At 48.2% G+C, this 23,812-nt stretch overlaps 1 protein-coding gene across 1 annotated transcript in view; it reads right to left on the bottom strand.

Annotated features, from left to right (window-relative positions):
- The window catches only part of LOC115080503 (major histocompatibility complex class I-related gene protein-like), a 45,848-nt gene extending 37,108 nt beyond the window's left edge, over nucleotides 1–8,740 (bottom strand). Inside the window, exons 1-2 of the mRNA XM_029584701.1 lie at nucleotides 8,579–8,740; nucleotides 2,435–2,704 (exon numbers count right to left, since the gene is read on the bottom strand). Of these exons, the coding sequence (XP_029440561.1) occupies nucleotides 2,435–2,704; nucleotides 8,579–8,648 (340 nt within the window). The 5' untranslated portion in view covers nucleotides 8,649–8,740. The remainder of the gene's footprint in view (nucleotides 1–2,434; nucleotides 2,705–8,578) is intronic.
- Between the last annotated feature and the right edge of the window lie 15,072 nt (nucleotides 8,741–23,812).

Below are 23,812 nucleotides of genomic sequence, written 5' to 3'. Positions count from 1 at the left end.
TCAGCTCTACATCACAATCTTACTTAACCTCTCTGAAATCACCACTTGCTCCTACACTGATGGTCTATTAATCTCATCATCACTTTCTTTCCAACCCAGCACAAATAAATGTATCTGAAACGTCTTCTCTCAACCCCTCCGAACCTTTTGCTAAAAACATTGCTACCTCATCCCTGCCCATCTCCCCTCCCCCGACCGCCTTAGTTCATGTAGGACATATAAACACATCAAGTGAATGTACCTATGATATTTATGTCAAGATGGAAACCGCTGTGGACTTCATTTAGAATGACGGGATATAAAATGGCTAAAGAGATTTACATTATGGGATAGATTTTAAAAAGGAGCGCATGGGCGTACAAGTGCGGGGCGCTACCCGGCGTGCCACATGTACGCCTGATTTTATAACATGTGCGCGCATATTATAAAATCCAGGGTCGGTGCGCGCAAGGGGATGCACAATTGTGCACCTTGCACGCGCTGAGCCGCACTGCCTTCCCCCGTTTCCTATCCCCCACCCTATCTTTGTTGATTTCTTTTTTTTTTTGTGATCCCCAGCCCAGCAGCGGCCTCTGGCCATGCCCCCTCCCCGCCCCTTTTGTAAAGCCCTGGGACTTACAAGCATCCCAGGGCTTTATGTGCATCGCTGGGCCTTTTTAAAATAGGGCCCAGCGCGCGTAACCTTTTGAAAATCCAGCCCTATGCTTTTATGTTTCATTATTTATTTTATTTATTTATTATTTTTATATACCGACATTCATCTCAATTGAGACATCACACCGGTTTACATTCAGGTACTGTAAGTATTTCTCTATCCCCAGAGGGCTTACAATCTAAGTTTTATTTATTACTTATTTTATTATTCATTACTTGTTTTATTAACACATTTTATTTGTTTAGATATATTTTACTGGAATTTGTATATGTTCTGAAATGTTTGTAAACCGTTATACATAAATAAATACAAATACTTAGTGCCCTCATTTGCGTGGGATTTCCATGCGAGGGTGCTAAGCAGTAGTTCAAGCTTTACCCCCATTTTTTGGAGGTTAAAACTCCTTACTGTACTGGCCATGAGGTTTACCTGCAGGAAATGAGTGCACAACTGCAGGTAAAAGGGTGAGATGAGCCCAACGCACCTTTCTGCATCCGTCTGTCGGTCTGTCTCTCCCTCCTCCCAGTGCCCCTGATGTGGCCTGTGCTAGGAACAGGATTTATCCTCCTAATGTTTAGTTACCTTTCATTACTCACTGCTGATAAGGGGCCCAGAGTGTGAATTTGGATTTGTTTTCTTTCTCCTCCCCTAGCAGGGCTGCCCAGGTGTCACCCATCACCCCCTGCTAGCCCAAGACGGAAGGGACTAAAGCCCGAGGTGAGCACACTCAGCCCTGGGGTGGCAACTACTGAGTGCAGCCCCTCCCCCCAGGTGCATCAGATCTCCCGCCCCTGCCATGCCGAGCCCCAGGGCCAGGCACAGTCCAGTTAAAGAAGGAGCTGTGGCTTCCAAGCCTTGAATGTGTCACCCGGGTGGCAGGCAGGAGCCTCCCATCCAGATCTCCTGCACTGGGACAGGGAGCAGCACGATACAGGACGGGTACCACTGAGTGTGCGCACTCTGGGGCCAGGGGACAGGGGACACAGCGCTCTCTCTCATGTATACTGCAGGAGCTGGAGGTCCCTGGGGGAAAAGGAAGCTCACAGGAGCTGCTGAGGTTACAGGCTGAGGGCCCCATGTAAGAAAGAGCAGTAAAACTATCCTCTGGAATTCAGTGCAAGCCTTCTTAATGCACAAGCTAATTTATGTTATGATTCCCAGTGCAGAAAGCTAACTTATCAGGAGTTAAGTGTGCTCAGGCTCTTGCATTATAACTGCACCAGTGAAAAGGAGAATTAGGACTCCGGATTTAAAGTGGGATTGATGTGACAAGAAAGGTTTTGGGCACAGATCGTGGCAGCAGAGCTGCAGCTTCTGCTGTAGACGAGCATTAGCCCTGGAGTCTGTACTCCACCTCGGACTAGGAGTCCTTTCGATACAGTAAGGTGCATTTGCTCGGCTGCCTGCGATGCAGGAAGGAGTTTTATGTTCTCAAGATGCGCGTCCTGCTTCGCAGCCTCGCCTTCCTCCCAGTGCAGAGAGATGCGCGGGGATAACTCACATTTTCCCAGCACTTTGTTTACTCGTGGATGAGCCCCTTGTCAGGAGGGATCCCGGGTGAAACAGGCTGGTGCGGGGAGGGAGGGTCTCGGAGTGCGGGAGGGGAGAGGGGATGTGGGGGAGGGTCTCAGAGTGACAGAGAGGAGGGGCGGAGTCCCGGAGTGCAGAGAGGAGGGGAGAGGGGAGGAAGGGACTCGCAGTGCGGAAGGGGAGAGGGGATGCGGGGGAGGGAGGAGAGAGGAGAGAGGGGATGCGCCGCGGCCGCCGCCGGTCACTCACCCCCGCTCTGGTTGTAGCGACCCATGAGAGTCTTCACGTTCGCTTTGAACACCTGCTGCGCGCCTCTGGAAATCTGGGTCTGACCCTCCCAGTACTGCGGATCCTCCGCGTCCACCTTCCTCATCCAGGGGGCCCGGGGCTCATTCTGCTGCTTCACGCTGTCGTACCAATCGATCGGGATCTCATCCACGTACCCCACAGTATAAAACTCCGGGGCTCCGGGGCCGGGATCCGTCAGCCCCGTGAAAAAATACCGCAGCGAGTGAGAGCCTGCGAGAGAGAGAGAGAGAGAGGGACAGACAGAGCCTCCCATTAGTCATCGCCTCCTCCTTACTCTAAGGAGTCTCGGGCCGGCCCAGCAGATCCCCGGACCCGAGCCGGATCCACACGAGCCCCCACCCGGGGAGAAAGAGTCAGAAACCCCGCCTCCGGGGCAGGAATGCGTGCAGCCCTTTTCCACCGCTCGCTCTTCTTATTTCGTTTCTCTTTCTGCTTTTATTGTTACATTCCCTAATCTTCCTCCCGCCCCCTCCATCCCCACTCCTGGCCACAGGGGCAAATCTTAGATTCCCCGACTCCTGCAATCCTGCCCAGGGCCCCCCTGCAGCCCGACCACCTGTAACAGGAAGGCCACTGGGCATGGGGGAGGGAGGAAGGGGCTGAAAGAGGAGAAGGAGGGGAGAAGAGGAGGAAAGGGAAGCAAAGAAAAAACGACAGCAAAGCCTGCCATGTCTGAGGTGAGGGGGAGGAGAGGGCTGGCATGTGGAGGTCTCTGCTGCCACAGTGGTGGGGGTGCCATGAGTACATGGAGAGAGGTGGTGATGTTTGGGGCCGGGTACAGGGGTAGTAGGACATGGCACATGGCGTGGCACGGTGCAGCACATGAGAGTGGTCAGGTATGTGGTACTCCGAGGGGTAGTAGGACATGGCACATGGCGTGGCACGGTGCAGCACATGAGAGTGGTCAGGTATGTGGTACTCCGAGGGGTAGTAGGACATGGCACATGGCGTGGCACGGTGCAGCACATGAGAGTGGTCAGGTATGTGGTACTCCGAGGGGTAGTAGGACATGGCGTGGCACGGTGCAGCACATGAGAGTGGTCAGGTATGTGGTACTCCGAGGGGTAGTAGGACATGGCACATGGCGTGGCACGGTGCAGCACATGAGAGTGGTCAGGTATGTGGTACTCCGAGGGGTAGTAGGACATGGCACATGGCGTGGCACGGTGCAGCACATGAGAGTGGTCAGGTATGTGGTACTCAAAGGGGTAGTAGGACATGGCACATGGCGTGGCACGGTGCAGCACATGAGAGTGGTCAGGTATGTGGTACTCAGAGGGGTAGTAGGACATGGCACATGGCGTGGCACGGTGCAGAACATGAGAGTGGTCAGGTATGTGGTACTCAGAGGGGTGGCCGTGTTAGTCTGGTGCAGGGGAAAGGACAGGGGGCGGGTGGCACCTTATAGATAAACCACTTTATTGAAGCAGGGGCTTTGAGGATATCTGGGGAAGTGAACTCTGTCCTGGAAAGCTGATGCCCCACTAAACAGGTTCGTCTAGGAGGTGCCACCCGCCTCATGTCACTGTTTCCTAGTGAGCTGTAGCCTGCTGGCATCGACCTGGCCACCCACGGCCTCTCTCCTTCCGTCTGCTCATGGGAGTCTGATGGGTGATTTAAGGATACGAAATACTGCAGCCTCCCAACGCTGGTCCTGCTGCTGTTTTACACTGACAGTAAAAAGGACCACGAGGTGCACAACAAACTGCACTCTCCACCCCTAACCCACTGGGCACTGCCACAGACCCCAGCAAACAAGGCCGGTGCTAGGCTCTTTACTGCCCTGTGCAAACAATTACTGTGCTGCCCTGTTCATTCAGTCTCTGTCCCGGCCCAGCTCCCTCCTGCAATCTGTATTTTTACAAACTGACGCCCTCACCCCTCACATATGCAGAACACAGACAGACCCTGACCAAATACAGAAGCGATCAGAAAGGATAAAGAGAAATGTGCTGAGAAGAACTGACCTGGAACCTGCAACAAGCAACACCATTCATAAAATGTTAAATAATAAAATAAAAAGATATAAAACATCAGTCACAACAGTAAAATCATATTCCTATAGAGAATAAAAATATTTCAATCCAGTTAATGAACAGAAGGAGCATCCCTTAATCCTCTTGTTGTTTGAAAAGCCAAATAACAGTTCCCTGTTTACCTCTTCTTCTCAGTCATCACTTTCTTCCTAACAGCCCGATCCAGTAAAGTCCGTGGGAGAGCGGACGAACGCCCGCTCTCCCGGCGCGCGCACCGGCCCCTCGCCGGTGCACGCGATCCAGTATTTAAATTAGGCGACGCGGTGCAAACGAGGAAAAGGAGGCGCTAGGGACACTAGCGCGTCCCTAGCGCCTCCTTTTGGCCTGGAGCGGCGGCTGTCAGCGGGTTTGACAGCCGACGCTCAATTTTGCCGGCATCGGTTCTCGAGCCTGCTGACAGCCACGGGCTCGGAAACCGGACGCCGGCAAAATAGAGCGTCCGGTTTTCGGCCCGACAGCTGCGGGCCGAATTCAAAAATTTTTTTTTTTTTTTTTTTTTTACTTTTTTTTACTTTTGGGGACCTCCGACTTAATATCGCTATGATATTAAGTCGGAGGGTGCACAGAAAAGCAGTTTTTACTGCTTTTCTGTGCACTTTCCTGGCGCCGGAAGAAATTAGCGCCGACCTTTGGGCGGCGCTAATTTCTTAGAGTAAAATGTGCGGCTTGGCTGCACATTTTACTTACTGGATCGCTCGGGAATACCTAATAGGGCCCTCAACATGCATTTGCATGTTGAGGGCGCTATTAGGTGCCGCGGGTGGGCCGCGTGTTTTCCTCCCCTTACTGACAGGTCGATCCAGTAAAGTGTGCTCCGTCGGAGCGCACTGTCACCCTGCTCTGGACGCGTGTTTTCCCTTACCCCTTATTCAGTAAGGGGAGGAAAACACGCGGCCCACCCGCGGCACCTAATAGCGCCCTCAACATGCAAATGCATGTTGAGGGCCCTATTAGGTATTCCCGAGCGATCCAGTAAGTAAAATGTGCAGCCAAGCCGCACATTTTACTCTAAGAAATTAGCGCCACCCAAAGGTCGGCGCTAATTTCTTCCGGCGCCAGGGAAGTGCACAGAAAAGCAGTAAAAACTGCTTTTCTGTGCACCCTCCGACTTAATATCATAGCGATATTAAGTCGGAGGTCCCCAAAAGTAAAAAAAAGTAAAAAAAAAAAATAAAAATTTTTGAATTCGGCCCGCAGCTGTCGGGCCGAAAACCGGACGCTCTATTTTGCCGGCGTCCGGTTTCCGAGCCCGTGGCTGTCAGCGGGCTCGAGAACCGATGCCGGCAAAATTGAGCGTCGGCTGTCAAACCCGCTGACAGCCGCCGCTCCAGGCCAAAAGGAGGCGCTAGGGACGCGCTAGTGTCCCTAGCGCCTCCTTTTCCTCGTTTGCACCGCGTCGCCTAATTTAAATACTGGATCGCTCGCACCGGCGAGGGGCCGGTGCGCGCGCCGGGAGAGCGGGCGTTAGTCCGCTCTCCCACGGACTTTACTGGATCGGGCTGTGGATAAAGGGTAAGGGAAAACACGCGTCCAGAGCAGGCTGACAGTGCGCTCCGAAGGAGCACACTTTACTGGATCGACCTGTAAGGAAGCTGTTCCAACACTAAGCATTTCTGTTATCCTTCTAGGATCAGAAACGTGATGGCAGGAAAAGAACTCACAGCCTATCCAGCTGCCCAGCTAATTCAGCCTTACAATCCTCTCAGAGATCCCCTGCATTCATCCCAGGCTTTCTTGTCTCCACCACCTCCATGGGGAGGACGTTCCCTGCATCCACCACCCTCTCTGTAAAGAAAGATTTCCTGAGATTACTCCCGAGTCACCCTCATCCCATGATCCTGGTTCTAGAGCCTCCTTTCCTTTGAGAGAAGTCCAGCTCCTGTGCGTGGAAACCTTGGAGGTATTTTAATGTCTATCATATCTTTTCCTACAGGGTGAACATATTTACATCTTTAGTCAATGCCCACGTGCTTTAGAATGAAGACCACTGGCCATTTTAGTAGCCTCCCTCTGGAGAGATTCATAACATATAATATACATAGTAACAGTTTATCCTTGTGAAGGTGCGGATATAACTCCACTATATCCTTTTGGAGAAGAACCTTCCTTTATAACAATGAAGATGATATTAAAATCAGTAACAGAGCCAATGTCACAGAAAGAGTAGACAGAATGAGGAGTGGTCTAGCGATTGGCAGCTAAGATTCAATGCAAAAAAGTACAGAGTCCTACATACGGGAAGCAGAAATCCAAGGAAGCACATTAATATCTCACCCCCAATGTGAGATATTACCAAGAGGGCAACCTCGGGGTTATAATATGCAAGGAGCTCAAGCTAGCAGCACAGTGTGACAGGCCAGTGACCAAAGCCAGAGGTATAACCAGTAGAGAAAAGGAGGTGATGATGCCCTGAACAGGACGTTAACGAGATCTCATCTGGAGGCCTCACATCCAAAAGGATATAGACAGGATTGGAGGTGGTGCAGAGAAGGGTTACCAAAATGGTGCAGGGTCTGCATCAGAAGCTAGATCTGTAAGCCCCAGAGGAGAGGACACAGACATTCATTCAAATACCTCTAAGGTATAAATAATACAGAAGCAGGAAACCTTCTTCAGGGGCAGGGGAGTTCTAGTCATAACATAAAGATCAGAGGGGGAAGACTCCAGAGTAACATTAGGAGACTTTTCTTCACAGGAAGGATGGTGCATGGAACGGCCTCCTGGGAGGTGGAGGAGGCAGAAACAGTAACAGGATTCAAGAAAGCCTGGCTCAGGCCCAGAGGATCATTAGGTGTAAAGAAATGAGGGGCAAGCCAGAGCTCACCTGGGGAGAGGGGGTCTGGAGGGGGGAGTGGGGGGTCTTGTCACTGTAACTGCTCCGCCCAGGCAATTTTCATAACCAGGAATCGAGGAGCCCTGCTCCAAGGATAGAGGCCTAAATCCCTTTGAACACTGCCCTTAATGGGACTCACACAGAGTGACAGAGCCGGGGATTAGAACTTGTATCCGAGGAATTCTAACTCACAGGTCAGTGCTCTAAACAGAGAGGACACTGCTTGCCCTCCTAAGTGAAAAGTAAGAGTGCCATAAAGAGATTCCCTCTGTCCCTCTCTATTAAAGTGATAGCAGGGGTCAGGAGGAGGTGGTATGGGAGCTCTCAGACCCCCTTAGTCCATCACCCTGAGAGTAAGCAGACTCTCCTGAGATCTCACTCCTTCCCTCACCAGCAGGGCCAGGGTGCCTTGTGCCCAGAGCTCACGCCAGCCCCTCTGCTATACTCCAATCCCACTCCCTCATCTCTCCCTTATTCCAGCCTGTTATACGCATGCAGGATTCAGAAAGTGCCCCTCTATAGCTGCCTGGGAAGCCCCACATCCTATACATCAGGGGAGCCATGCCCCCCCCCCTCCATCCATGCAATTAGTTAGGACCCCCACCTCACTCAAATTGGGTTGTATCTTATATGGAATATACATAAATACGTATATAGGATGTACGCCAGCTTGAGTGGTGGTGGGGACCCAACCATGGATGTCAGGGGGGCTATAGCTCTAAATGTTTGCTCCCTCCCAGCACAGAGAGGAGGCACTGCTGCTTCCTAACTCCCATCCCATCAGGAAAGGAAAGTGGCGGTCTCTGCAGGGCCATTGCCACAGGCAGGCAAGGTGGGCACTGCCCGTGGTGCCAAGCCAGTGGGGGGAGGTCTGGGATGATGGCCCTTCCTGGGTTGGGTAAAATGTCTCTGGGTAGGGTGGGTGCCGATGGCAACCTCTGTCCCGAGCACCCGAGTCCCAGGTCTCTGCTTCCTATAAAGCTTTCTGGACACCTCCAATGACCGCCCAGTCCCTCCAGGATCGTCAATCAGTCTTCTGGCACAGAAACACAGAAGATGCTGGCAGACAAGTCTCCCCCACCCCACCCAGTCTCCATCTGTGATCTTCCCCCTTCTGGCTGTCCCGAGCTGGCTTGGGCTCCTGTCACCTCCGCTGGAGTCTGGTTCAGGAGTCACCTCGTCGTCCCCCCGTGAGTAAATCCCTGCCGGACTCACCGGAGGACGCCTGGCACGGACTGTAACCGCCCAGGAGAAGGAGCAGGAGGGGGAACGTCCCCGTCCCCATGCTGGTGCTGTCAGGACCTCCGCAGAAACGATCGGCACCAATGTAGGAAAGCGCAGTCCCCACCGTCAGGGACGCTTGCACGAATGCTCAGCGACAGCGCCGCCCCTCTTATTTATAGCAGAGGCCCCTGCCGGAATAGTCCGCCAATCAAGAGCAAGAGCGGCGGTGACGTCAGCGGGCGCCGGGCAGATCCCAGCAGCGCAGGTTGCGGACGGGAAAGGGAAAGTGAAAGGGAAAGTGCAGCGCGTGGCCGTGGGGTGAATTCCACCCGGGGGGGGGCGGACAAGGAAGGAAGCCTCTGCCGCGAGCATCCCCACGCCCACTCTGCGGGCGCTTTATGGGTAGCAGAGTGGGATCTTGTTTGGGCACTAAATTCCGGCCTGAGTGACTCGCTCTGGAGCCGCCCGGCCCCGGCCCTCCTCGCCCCCAGCGTATTCTGCACGGATCCGGTCTTGTCCCACATAGGAAGTCGGTGCCAGGCCTGCAGCCTGTGTAAGGACAGGTGAGAAACGATCGTCACAGTGCCCGCATCATGGGGTGGCACAGACACTGCCCGATATCTGCACAGAGGAGCGGGCACTCGTTACCCCCAGCAGCCTTTTATCCATTCCCCCAAAATCCACACGCAAGGCCGACCCCAACACACCCACAAGATGAGAAACTTTTGGGCAGATCACTGGATCTTGCTCAGGCTTGGCCACATTTAAGAGCAGAGGCAGGACCGGAGAGCACAGAGCTCAGAGAGTGGAGTGGGGGTGCCACAGCAGTGCCCCACGGGCCTAAAACGAGCAAACCCAAGCTCAGGATGCACAATCAAAGCTTGGCATCCTAGGCAATTGCCTATTGATGTCTGTCCCTCAGTCTGGACTTACGCTAAACCCAGTCAGGGTCAAAAGCTGAGGTCAACTCCCTGTTCATAAGGAGGGGAATTATATAACAGCTGGATCCACACAGGGCTGAAGCCTGTGTCAGAAAGCACCCACAGTTTGTGTCTGAATTTTCAAAGTGGACGTCTGCACAGCCCAGCGCAGCACAGGCGCATACGTGTAGACATATACGCGCACGTTTACATGCAGAAGTCTGAAACAAAGTATGCATGGAAATGGTTTCCCCAACCCCATGTTCCCCGGAAAATAAAGGTAGGAACAAAATTGCCTTTGTGTGTACTTTTATCTGCACAATTTCCAAAAGCCCATTTACTCACATAAAACCATGTTTTATGCACATACTGTCTTCTGAAAATTCAGCCCAAAGAATTTATTATGGAGCAACATCCTCTAAACATATTCATTCAAGCCCGGTTAGCATGTGATAAATAGACCACATCATACCCAGGGTCCCCAATCTCTCCCAATTGTGCAGCTGCGATAAGGGCTGCAAAATTTGGCCCTAGCCCTGGAATTGTCCAGTCCTGGCCAAATTGCCGCGGGATATCATGGACCCTTCATAAGCATTGGTGGCCGTGAATGGCGCCTTCCCACCAGTCCTCGCCAGAAGAAAAACATTGGTGGTAGTGGACGATGCAATTGTCCCCCTGTCCTACCCGTAGCACCGCACTGGTTCCTATTATTTTCAATAATCACACAAATCTTAACCTCAGTAGAAAAATGTTTTGCTTTGTAGAGGTAAGGTTTGTAGGACCTTCATGACCTCAGTTTGCAAATAGTCACAAACTGGATAGACCTCTGGTTCAACTTTATTATTTTTATTTTCGAACTCACTAGGAGTAACAACTTTTTATAAGGTTTTTTTTTATCTATTTACTTAAAAAGTCAGGAAAGTCCCCAGGGCAAAATAGATCATTTCTTATTGCTTCATGAAGAAAAGAGAGCATAAAGATATCAAACACTTAACTTAAATGTCCAGTCCGTACATCACCCCGACATGTAGGGATGTGAATCGTTTTAGGACGATTAAAATTATCGTCCGATAATTTTAATATAGTCTTAAACCGTTATGGAACACAATACAATAGAGATTCTAACGATTTATCGTTATAAATCGTTAGAATCGTGAGCCGGCACACTAAAACCCGCTAAAACCCACCCCCGACCCTTTAAATTAAATCCCCCACCCTCCCGAACCCCCCCCCCAAATAACTTAAACATTTCCTTGCCAAATCCTACCTCCTTCAATCCCCCACCCTCCCGAACCCCCCCCCCCAAATGACTTAAATTACCTGGGGGTCCGGAACGGGCTCCTGCTACTGAATCTTGTTGTCTTCGGCCGGCGCCATTTTCCAAAATGGCGCCGAAAAATGGCGGCGGCCATAGACCAACAGGATTCGACGGCAGGAGGTCCTTCCGGACCCCCGCTGGACTTTTGGCAAGTCTGGTGGGGGTCAGGAGGCCCCCCCCAAGCTGGCCAAAAGTTCCTGGAGGTCCAGCGGGGGTCAGGGAGCGATTTCCCGCCGGGAATCGTTTCCGTACGGAAAATGGCGCCGGCAGGAGATCGACTGCAGGAGGTCGTTCAGCGAGGCGCCGGAACCCTCACTGAACGACCTCCTGCAGTCGATCTCCTGCCGGCGCCATTTTCCGTACGGAAAACGATTTGCGGCGGGAAATCGCTCCCTGACCCCCGCTGGACCTCCAGGAACTTTTGGCCAGCTTGGGGGGGGCCTCCTGACCCCCACCAGACTTGCCAAAAGTCCAGCGGGGGTCCGGAAGGACCTCCTGCCGTCGAATCCTGTTGGTCTATGGCCGCCGCCATTTTTCGGCGCCATTTTGGAAAATGGCGCCGGCCGAAGACAACAAGATTCAGTAGCAGGAGCCCGTTCCGGACCGCTGCCGTTCCGGACCGCCGCTGGACCACCAGGTAATTTAAGTCATTGGGGGGGGGGGGTTCGGGAGGGTGGGGGATTTAATTTAAAGGGTCGGGGGTGGGTTTTAGCGGGTTTTAACGATTTTAACGATATATCACGATATTTTACCCCCCCAAACGGCAACAATACGATTCCCTCCCCCTCCCAGCCGAAATCGATCGTTAAGACGATCGAGGACACGATTCACATCTCTAATGGCGAGTTCTGCTTCAGGGGGTCTTCAGGCATCCTCCTGGTTTTCAAACAGGAGGATGCCAGCGGCCGGCACTCCCTTCCTCTGTCCCTGCTAGAGCCTGAATGGCGCACTTTCACCCACGTGGTTCAAAGTGCAACGCTCAAGGGGAGGATGGAGGATGCGCCGGAGGAGGTGCGAGGCTAACGTCATCCTCCTGTTTGAAGATAATAACCAGCGAGTGAGGGGATATGGAGGGGGCAGGGAGGGAGTGAACCACAGTGAGGGGTTCGTGGGGGGAAACCAGGGGAGTGACAGGTTCATGGGGAGGGGACCAGGCTGAGGGGTTTAAGGGAGGAGTGAACTGGGATAAGTGAGGGATGTGGGGTTGGGAGAGAGAGACAACCAGGTGAGTGAGGGGTTTTGGGGAGGGAGTGAACCAGGGTGAGTGAGGTGGAGGGAGAACTAGGGTTTGTGGGGGGAGGGAGGAAGTAAAAGAGGGATAGTGAGGGGATGAAAGGGCTTTGAAGGCGGGATAAGGGAAAGAGGGGATAGGGTGTGAGGGGGGCTTCCCTCCCTCATCCCCATCCCTTCCTCCTCCTCTTCATCCCAAACTTCCACTCGCATCCTTTCCCACCTCCCCAACCCCGATCCGCTCTCCTTCTCCCCACTCTGATCCCACTAACCTCCTCTCGTTCCTTATCCTCTCTGAATCTCCCACCCTCTCTCCCTCCATCCCTTACCTCTCTGCACCTCCCCCCTACAACTGCACGCTCAGCAGCGCATGGTTCGGAGGGGGGTGTCTTCGAAGGATACTAATGAAGCGTTAGGGTTAGGCCATCCCGACAGTGAGGTTCCAATAATAAGAAAAGCAGCCCATGTGCCTATAAATAAAGAATCACCAGAGCTAAAAGATTGCAAATTAGCCCTGACAACTGAAAAGCAGAAGGGTTTTTATTTAAACCATTTTTGAATACCGCTATTCGATAGATACCATAGCGGTTTGCAAGAAAACCATACACAGTAATGAACAGACATTACAGAGAAAAACATAAAATGCTAACGATGCATTAAAAAAATGAAACATTTCTTATAAAGTATCAGCATTGCTATTCATTTGGCCCAGCACCTTCCATAGCGAACTGTTCATTGTAACATGGCACCTTCCATTTCAAACTCTTCTTTATATAACCAGGTCTCGAGTCCTTTTTTAAAGGGTTTCACATCATTTTGTGCTCTCAGATATTCAGGTAGTGTACTCTAGAGCACTGGGCCTGCTATGGAAAAGGCCTATTCTCTTACAACATGTGCTACGCGTACTAATGGGACTTCGAACAGACCCCTATTTTGTGATCTCTGTTCTTGCTGGAGTATAAAAATGTAACCTGGAGCCTACCCATGGAGTGTTTGTATTATTTATCAGTTTATGAATTCATATTTAATTCTTGCTCCGATTGGGAGCCAGTGTAAATCAGCAAGGACAGGAGTGGTACGATCGTACCTTTTTGTACCCGATAGTAATCTAGCAGCCGAATTCTGTAATAATTGTAAAGAGCGCAAACTTGAGGAGCAGATACCTAAAAGTAATGAACTGCAATAATCTGTTCCAGAAAAAATTTTGGTTATACTAAGTATGTAAACTCTGTTTTATTGTGTATGTAAAATTGTAAACCGCTTAGACGGACACGCAAGTGATCCCATGTGCGGTATATAAAAAACTTTTAAATAAATAAAATAAATAAAAGATCAATGTTTGTAAAACTGTCCTAAAATCTTCCATATGCAAAAGAGGTTTTAAATGTTCCAGCATCTGTAATTTCATATAGCCATTACGTATTAAGGTATTATTATGGTTTTTCATGGAAAGGTGAGCATCCAGTACAATTCCCAAGTCACAAGCTGTGTTTTCTTTGAATATGGAATGATTCCCAAGCTCACATTTAACCTGCTCTGGTATACTTTTTGACCTTGATAACATTACAATTTCTGTCTTCTGAATATTTAATGACAAACGGTCATGAGACATCCATTGATCAGTGGCGTTCAAATATATCTTAACATATTGCAAAGTATTAGTTATAGTATCTTTTATTGGCATAGAAAACTGAATGTCATCAGCGTAAATAAAAAAATTAAGACCTCATCCAGCTAAAAGTCTGCATAACGGAATTAGATATAGATTAACAACATGGCGGATAAGGCTGATCCACGTGGTAAACTGGTTTTAATTTTCTTTACGGAGGAGATGCTGTCATTTATACACACTTGAAATGTTCTTTCATGTCAGTAAGAGTGAACCCATTTAAGTACTGTACCTGACAGCCCTAGTTTCTCTAAGCGGCCAATTAATGTATTTTGATCTATGGTGTCAAAAGCAGCAGAAACATCAAGAAGAATTAAAAGATAATCTTATCCACCATCAAAACCATGACATAAATGTATCTAATGCTGATATTAATAGTGTTTCAGTACTACCATTTCTTCCAAACCCATAGTGATTGGGAAATAATATATGAGCATCTTTTAGATATTCAGTGAGATTCAATAAGTTTGGATAAAAACCATGCCATATTGGTATCTAATGCTGATAATAATAGTGTTTCAGTACTACCATTTCTTCCAAACCCATAGTGATTGGGAAATAATATATGAGCATCTTTTAGATATTCAGTGAGATTCAATAAGTTTGGATAAAAAAGACACATTAGAAATGGGACAATAATTACTTAATATATTTCATTCTAGGTATTATCTGTACTAGAGAGAGAAAGTTCCTGGATGGAATAAATGACAGTTTTATGGAGCAATTGGTTCAGGAACCGACGAGAGAGGGAGCAATTTTAGATCTAATCCTCAGTGGAGCACAGGACTTGGTGAGAGAGGTAACAGTGGTGGGGCCACTTGGCAATAGTGATCATAATATGATCAAATTTGAATTAATGACAGGAAGGGGGACAGTAAGCAAATCCATGGCTCTAGCATTAAACTTTTAAAAGAGATACTGACAAAATGAGGAAAACAGTTAAAAAAAAAACCTGAAAGGTGCAGCTACAAAGGTAAAAAGTGTGCAAGAGGCGTGGTCATTGTTAAAAAATACTATTCTAGAAGCACAGTCCAGATGTATTCCATGCATTAAGAAAGGTGGAAGGAAGGCAAAACGATTACCGGCATGGTTAAAAGGGGAGGTGAAAGACGCTATTTTAGCCAAAAGATCTTCATTCAAAAATTGGAAGAAGGATACAACAGAAGAAAATAGGATAAAGCATAAACGTTGGCAAGTTAAATGTAAGACATTGATAAGACAGGCTAAGAGAGAATATGAAAAGAAATTTCTTTTTATTTATTTAAAATCTTTTCTATACCGTCATTAAGCTAGATGCCGTCACAACGGTTCACAATAAGGCACATAACTTCATCTTGCATAAAATGCCTTAAATTATATTAACTAAACAGGTGCCATCAAAATACTGTAACATAGTTTCATAATAAATATTAATTGGTGTGTGTTATAAGTCATGTCCAATTCTATCTGTATTAGCTATAAGATTAATACTTAACTCTAGTACTTTGTTGTTGAAAAAAAGCAAAAAATGAGAAAACACACAGAAAAAAAAGTGTGTGTGTGGGAGTTCTACTGACCGCATCCTACATTTCCCTGAGTTCTCCTCTCCATTCTCTTTGTGTTATGCTTGCTTAAATAGCCATGTTTTTAAACTTTTTCTGAAAGTTTTGATGTTTCTTTGCATTCTGATTTCTAAAGGCCATGGAGGCGAAAACTGACAGTAAACATTTTTTTAAATATATCCGAAGCAGAAAGTCTGCGAGCGAGTCGGTTGGACCTTTAGATGATCGAGGGGTTAAGGGGCACTTAGAGAAGATAAGGCCATTGTGGAAAGACTAAATGATTTCTTTGCTTCGGTGTTTACTGAAGAGGACGTTGGGGAGATGCCCATCCTGGAGAAGGTTTTCATGGGTTCAGATGGACTGAATCAAATTATGGTGCACCTGGAAGATGTAGTAGGCCTGATTGACAAACTGAAGAATAGTTCATCGCCTGAACCGGATGGTATACACCCCAGGGTTCTGAAAGAACTAAAAAATGCAATTTCAGACCTATTAGTAAAAATGTGTAACCTACCATTAAAATCATCCATTGTACCTGAAGACTGGAGTGTGGCCAATGTAACCCCAATATTTAAAAAGTTCTCCAGGGGAAACTATAGACCGGTGAGCCTGACTTCGGTGCCGGGAAAAATCATGGAAAATGAAAATGCTATATAGAATAAGATCACAGAACATTTAGATAGAAATGGTTTAATGGGACACAGCCAGCATTGATTTACCCAAAGGAAGTCTTGCCTCACAAATCTCCTACATTTTTATAAAGGGGTTAATAAACATGTGGATAAAGGTGAACCGGTAGATGTAGTGTATTTGGATTTTCAGAAGGTGTTCAATAAGTCCCACATGAGAAGTGTCTACAAAAACTAAAAATTCATGGAATAGGAGGCTATGTCCTTTTGTGGATTGCAAACTGATTAAAAGACAGGAAACAGAGAGTAGGATTAAATGGTCAGTTTTCACAGTGGACACAGGAAAACAGTGGAATGCCTCAGGGATCTGTACTAGGACTGGTGTTTTTTAATATATTTATTTATTTATTTATTTATTTATTTATTTATTTAATTCTTTTCTATCCCGACTTTCATGACACAAGGGTGAATTAACATTAATTTGATCTGGAAAGGGGCATGATGAGTGAGGTGCTTAAATTTGCAGATGACACAAAATTATTCAGGGTAGTTAAATCACAAGCAGATTGTGAGAAATTGCAGGAAGACCTTGTGAGACTGGAAGATTGGGTTTCCAAATGGCAGTTGAAATTGAATGTGGACAAGTGCAAGGTGATGCATATAGGGAAAAATAACCCATGCTATAATTACACGATGTTGGGTTCCATATTAGGAGCTACCATCCAGGAAAAAGATCTAGGAGTCATAGTGGATAATATATTGAGATCATCTGCTCAGTGTGCTATGGCGGTCAACAAAGCAAACAGAATGGGGCGGATTTTAAAAGGGTTACGCGCGTAATCCCGAAAACCCGCTCCTGCGCGCGCCGAGCCAATTTTGCATAGGCCCGGCGACGCGCGCATGCCCCAGGACGCGCGTATGTCCCGGGGCTTGAAAAAAGGGGCTGGGAGTGGGCAGGGAGGTCCAGGGGTGGGGCAAGGGTGGGACCGAGGCCTCCGGCACAGTGGCCGTGCCGGGGCATCATGCGCCAGCACTTGGCCGGCGCACGCAACCTACACCTGCCCAGAGGCAGGCGCAACTTATAAAATAAAGTTGGAGGGGGGGGGGGTTAGATAGGGCTGGGGGGCGGGTTAGGTAGTGGAAGGGAGGGGAAGGTGGGGGGGCGGAAGGAAAGTTCCCTCCGAGGCCGCTCCGATTTCGGAGCGGCCTCGGAGGGAATGGGGAAAGCCATCGGGGCTCCCTTAGGGCTCGGCGCGCGCAAGGTGCACAAGTGTGCACCCCCTTGCATGCGCTGACCCTGGATTTTATAACATGCACACAGATGCACGCGCAGGTTATAAAATCGGGCGTAGATTTGTGCACGCCAGGTTGTGCGCACAAATCTACACCCACGCTTAGCTATTAAAATCTAGCCCAAAGTTTTGAATTATTAAGAAGGAAATGGCGAATAAAATGGTGGATGTCATAATGCCTCTGTATCGCTGCAGCTTGGAGAAGAGACACCTGAGGTGGTAAGGTAGAGGTCTACAAAATAATGAAATGATTTGGATGGGTAAACGTGAATCAGTTATTTACTCTTTCGGATAATAGAAGGACCAGGGGGCACTCCATGAAGTTAGCAAGTAGCTCCTTTAAAACAAATCGGAGAAAATTCTTTTTCACTCAGTGCATAATTAAACTCTGGAATTCATTGCCAGAGGATGTGGTTACAGAAGTTAGTGTAACTGGGTTTAAAAAAGGTTTGGATAGATTCCTAGAGGATAAATCCATAAACTGCTATGACGGTAATTAATAAGTAGTAGTAGCTTGGGATCTATCTAATGTTTGGGTTCTTGTGACCTGGCTTGGCCACTGTCGGAAGCAGGATACTGGGCTTGATGGACCCTTGGTCTGACCCAATATAACTTGTTCTTATGTTCTTCTGTTCATTTCTCTCCTCTGCAGTCTTCCTATTCCCAGACCCATTCCTTTCTTTCCTTCCTCCCCAGCCCCAATCACTAAGATCCCTGTTCCTCTAATAAAGAACCAAATAAATTAACTGGACACAGAAATGACAGAAAAGGACTTTATTTGTATAAAGTAAAAAAAAAATAAAAAAAAAATAATATATATATATACATTGCAAATTTATGCAAAATTATGCAAATTTGCCACAGAATCTTGAAAAATCTGCCACAGGAAACTGGGAGCTCTGATCATGCCGTGCAATAAATAAGCATAAAAATGGAAATCAGGTTTTTCAGTCAGGGGCATGAGACAACATGAACAAGGACATATCGTCATTTTACAGGTGAACTTTGCCAGTGCCGAAGGGAAGGAGAGACTGGTGGGCATTGGTTAGTAGTGAAATCTTGTGATCTCTGAATGTGTGATCTGTTGGTGTTGCTGTGTGGTTGTGTATTGTTGGTGGCGAGTTTTTGTATTTTTGAGGGTTGTGCGTGTCATGTTGTGTCTCACTGACAGGCTTGTTTCTTTCTGTTTCATGTCAGTGAGGTCAATCCTTCACCTCGCTCACACATGCAGACCACAGACAGATCCTCATCGAACACAGAACAAGGAACCACAAATTAGAAACAGAATCGTACAAACCAAAACTGAACTGGAAATCGCAAGAAGCCAGACTCTGCCTGCATTGCAACACCAGAGAGAGAAATGCCTTTTCTCCTGGGCTGTGCAAAATCCAACGAGAAGAGACACACGTTTTCCATAACTGAGAGAAAAACAGAGACTTCCCACAAAAGAGCAAGCAGGAAAAACTGGGTCTGATCCTGGGGGAAAGAGGAGAGGCAGCAGTCAGAGGAGCAAACTCTGTCACCTCCTGCCCCGGGCCAAAACTGCAATCTGACCCAAGAAGAGACTGAGCAGTACCAGGACCTGGGAACTGTGTTACTGTCCTTTCTTTACCCTATAATCTTTTAATTATTATTACATATGCAGTAAATTTCATTTTATTTTTACCATTCTACCCATTACTTTGGCAGCACATGTACAGATTGTCAAGCTAATAAAGTTTCCCTAATCTGAATCTAGTAGATGCAGGCTGAGAGGAGGGATGAGAGAAGAGGAGAGCGTGCTGGGGTGAGTGGAAGAATGTGAGGAGTGATATCGAGGAGAATTTTAGGAGATGAGGAGAACAGGGCAGTGAAGTGGAGGGGGACAGAGCCCAGAGTCCACTCAACTGGAGAAATCCTTAATCAAAGAAAGGATGCCGTCAAAAGCCTCTCTCACCCAGGCTGGGAAAGGTTCTGTGAATATCGCTTGGCAGCCAAGATGCCAATTGCTCACTAGAATATGTGAAACATTTTATGCTGTCAGTAGTTGGGGGGAGAACCTCAGTAGGGTGAAGAGGTGCAAACAAGGTTTTGTCCATGTCATGCACAAGCCTAATCAACTGTACGATGCCAGCAGACGTCTGACACCAGAACTCTAGAAAATAACCACGTTTCAACCATCAAATAACATCTGACACCAGCATAGCTATAACAGGCCGATGCAATACTGTGCAATTGGACGCATGTTTTGGATGTGTATCCATAACCCCGATGCAAAACGGGGGTTAGCGCATCCAAAATGCATGCATAGTTAATAGCCTCATCAACATGAATTTACGATGCACACATTTTTACTCTCCAAAATTAACGCCTGCCCCGAGCCCAAAAAGTGTACAGAAAAGCAGAAAATACTGCTTTTCTGAACTTCCTCCAACTTAATATCATGGCGATATTAAGTCGGAGAAATTAAAAATTAGAAAGGTCCCAAAAAAAAAAAAAAAAAAGTGTGCCGGCGGTCAGGTTAGGAAACGGTATGCTCAATTAATGAATGCTGCATAAAGAGAGGAATAACCAGTAAGAAAAAGGAAGTGATAATGTTCTTGCACAGGTCTTTGGTGAGGCCTCACCTGGAATAGTGACGTCAGTTCTGGAGCCCATATCTCAAAAAGGATAGAGACAGGACGGAGGCAGGAAGTGGACCCTTGGATCGAGGTATGGTTGTCGCTACTCACAGGGAGGAGCTCTGCAGGTCCTCACCACAGGTAGGTGGAGCAGAAGCCCAACAGGAACTTTACCAATACCAGCCCTTGTTCCCCTTAGGTTGAGCCCTCGGATGCCGGGCTCAGCTGGACTTAGGCACAGGCCTCTGTGCTGGGATGAATCTGTTGCAGTAGAGACAGATGGCCATCGGAAAGAAAATGAAGTCAATCCAAGCAAAGGGCAGGGCAAGCAGCAGATAGCACAGACAAGAGCAGGCCGAAGTCAGGGCAGGCAGTATTCAACAAGATGAGAAACAAGCAGAGGTCACACAGCAGGCAGAAGTCCATCGTGGTCAAGAAGAGGTCCGAAGTCAAGCCAGGAATCCAACCGAAGGCGAAGCCAAAGGCCCAAGCCAAGGAGTCAATCCAGGGGGAAGGAAGGCAAGGCGAAACAGCAGGAAGACACCATAGACAGACAAGGGACCATGAGACAAGGACACAGGAACTCCAAGGAAGCAGGAAGGTATCAGGAACATGAAGACAAGGCACTGGAACAGAAGCAGGATCAGAAGCTAGTATCGACATGGAAAACAGCTACTCCGAGGAGTTTGACCTATTGCCGAGGCGTCTGAGGTAGGGCAGAGCAGGCCTTAGACAGGAAGAGGCCTGTGGAAACATCCAGGGCTGCAACAGAGGATTTCCTGCCATGGGCCCTTTAAAGGTGCCTGAGTTGCACGCGCTCCTAGGGACGTCCTGCGCGGGTGAACATCCAGTATCTCATTCATATGATAGGCCTGGTTCTCTTCGGTGGATACCTCTTGGGGTCTGGGTACCTTCTGGGATTGCCACATGAGGACTAAGGGCTTGAGGAGGGAGATGTGGAAAACATCATGGATTCCCAAAAAGGTGAGTAGGTGCAGCTGGCAGGTCATGGGCCCCACCTGACGTGAAACAAAGAACGGTCCGATGCAGCGAAGTACGAGCCTCATGGAAGGTATTCTGAGATGGCTACAGCAGATACTCAACCGGACCTTGCCACAGGTCTAAATTGCAGCACCGGTCATCGGTGAGCATCCGTTAGCTTTTTGCGCCGCCTTCTGATGTATCTCTTCTGTATGAATCCATAGTTCCTGGAGCTCTTGGGTGGTTAATTGGGCTGCTGGAGAAGGAATGGACAATGGGACTGGCAGCAGAGAGGAAGGCTATTTCCTGTGCACAATCTGAAATGGTGATAATATGGGAATTGTGGGAAAATTCTACCCATGGAAGGAGGGCAGCCCAGTTGTCTTGGTTACTATTGATATAGGCCCTCAAGAAGGCTTTCAAGGTCCTGTCTGGCCGTAGGCTTGAGGGTGGTAGGCAGTAATATAATCCAATGTGATGTTGAATTTCCGGCAGAGAGAGCACCAGTATTTGGCAGTAAACTGGGTGCATCAGTTAATCAGTTAAAATACTCTGTTTATGGTATTCTGTTGTTAAATCTGTAAACCATGGTGAAGGCTTGCTCCAAACTACGGTACATAAAAACCATCAAATAAATAAATAAATACATCATTTTGAGACAATATGCCTGGGCAAACTGTGCAGGCGAAAAATGTGGTTGGTAAACAGCCAGGTCAGGAAGGGAAACAAAGTGAGCCATTTTTGAGAATCAATCGATAATGATCCAAATAGTGTTGCAGCCATTAGAGAGGGGAAGATCCACCACAAATTCGGTGGACAAATGGGTCCAGGGTTCCTTGGGAGCTGGCAACGGCTGTAACAGCTTCCAAGGTCATCCCACCAACAGTGTTTGCTGTGCACATATAGGTCAAGAATCCACATAGGCCCTAACATCTCTCTGCATCTGGGGCCACCAGTAATACTGCTAGAGCAGCGCGAGAGTCCGGGCCTACCCAGCGTGACCTGCGACAGAGGAGTCGAGGGACCATTCCAATACCTTTTGTCAGAGCCAGCGTGGAATAACCAATTTTCTTGGCGGGACGGTCACAGAAGAAGCCAAGAGAATCCAAGCCGGATCAATAATGTCCCTGGGAGGATCAGGCGTGTCTTCTGCCTCAAAGGATCAAGAGAGGGCATCTGCCCAGGCATTCTTGGATGCAGGCCAATATCTCACTACAAAATCAAAACGCGTGAAGAACAGGGACCATCGGGCTTGGCTAGTGTTCAGACATTGTGCGTGGTGAAGATGCTCCAAGTTCTTGTGGTCAGTATATATCGTAATCCACCGCTGTGCACCTTCCAACCACTAACGCCACTTCTAAAATGCCATCTTGATGGCTAGCAACTCCCTGTCTCCAATTTCATAATTCCGCTCAGTGGAAGAGAACTTTCGTGAAAAGAAGGAGCAGGGGTGGAGAATCCCATACTGGAGTGTTGGCTCAATACGTCCCCTTTGCCCAAGGAGGAGGCGTCGACTTCCAAGATGAATGGATATGTGGGATCCAGATGATGGAGGAACGGTTCCTGGAGAAAGGCCTTCTTCAACTCTAGCAATGGCGTGACTGCTTCAGGAGGCCAGGCCTTGGCATTGGCTCCTTTTCTGGTGAGTGCCGTGAGTGGGGCCATGATCCTGGAATAATTGGGGATGAAGTGCCGGTAGTAGTTTGTGAAACCCAAAATCCTCTGCAAAGCACGGAGGCCAGAAGGATGAGACCATTCCTGGATATATCGGACCTTCTCTGGGTCCATATAGAAGCCTGCGACCCAAGACTGGAGGTAAGATCGGCCGGTTGTGGGACGAACCCATGACAGGCCAAACGCATCACAGAGAAGGGAGACCAAAATGGTGTGGCATCTGCACCAATTGAAGGGCCTAAATGTGTATAGACTGCAGAAGAGACGGGATGATGTGATACAGACTTTTAAATACCTGTAAGATGTTAATAATGCACAGAAATCAAACATTTTTGATGAAAAGAAAGCTGTAGAACAAGGGGGTCATAATATGAAGCTCCAAGGAGGTTGAGACAGACCAACGTCAGGAAGTATTTCTTCACGGAAATGGTTGGTGGATGAATGGAAAGCCCTCCTGGAAGATGTAGCGAGGGCAAGGACGCTAATGGAATTCAAAAGAGCATGGGATAAGCACAGAGGATTCCTAGTAAATAAATGATGCAGACGAAGAAAAGGAAAACCCGGGTTGATGGAGTAACCTGCACAGAGCAATAATTACTCTAAGAATAACATAAGAAAAAAAATAAAGCTTGCTGGGCAGACTGGATGGACCACTTGGGTCTTTTTCTGCAGACATTTACTGTGTTACTATGTAAATACTTCCTGCCTTCACTCCTAGAGTCACATCTGATGCAGGGCACGCCAGTATCTCTAAAGCTCAGCTACTAGAAACCTCTAAGTTTGCTGGAGATACGACTTGCAAACTGTTTGAAGCTAAACACAATCATTTGCTTTTTGATTTCCAGTTGAACACTGTCTCTAAGTTTTCATTTAAAAGCTTGGCAGGCAGGGACCCGAGGATATAATTACATACTTTTCCAAACCTGTGCTCAAGGTAGGTAGGTCCCTGCCCAAGAGAGCTTCCAATCTAAATCAGCACACGAGGCAATGGGGGGTGCTCAAGGTTAGAAGGAGTCTCAATGGGAGAAAAGGGATTGGCGTGGCCTAAATTTAAAATAGATAAATAAAACAAATTGATCCCTGGCTTCCCCGGTTCGCAGCCTGATGTTCTAACTACGAGGCCACTCCTGCAGACCCTCGCAGCCAGGGGAGATCCTAGGGAAAGTCCCCTAAACGACTTTCAGTTTCTGGATGTAAACAGAAGCCGCTGGAAGGCTTCCTGAGCAGCAGAGCTCGGTTGCGTCATGCACACACTGACACCAAATACACAGATACAAATACATACAAGCACACACACCCTGACCCACACATAAATAAAAATACTCATACAGGCTTTCACACTAATGCAGATACACACACATACCCACTGAT

This window comes from Rhinatrema bivittatum, chromosome 19 (genome assembly GCF_901001135.1).
Source record: "Rhinatrema bivittatum chromosome 19, aRhiBiv1.1, whole genome shotgun sequence".
Lineage (NCBI taxonomy): Eukaryota > Metazoa > Chordata > Amphibia > Gymnophiona > Rhinatrematidae > Rhinatrema > Rhinatrema bivittatum.
Note: the sequence above shows the minus strand (reverse complement) of the source record. Positions and strands in the feature narration are given on the sequence as shown.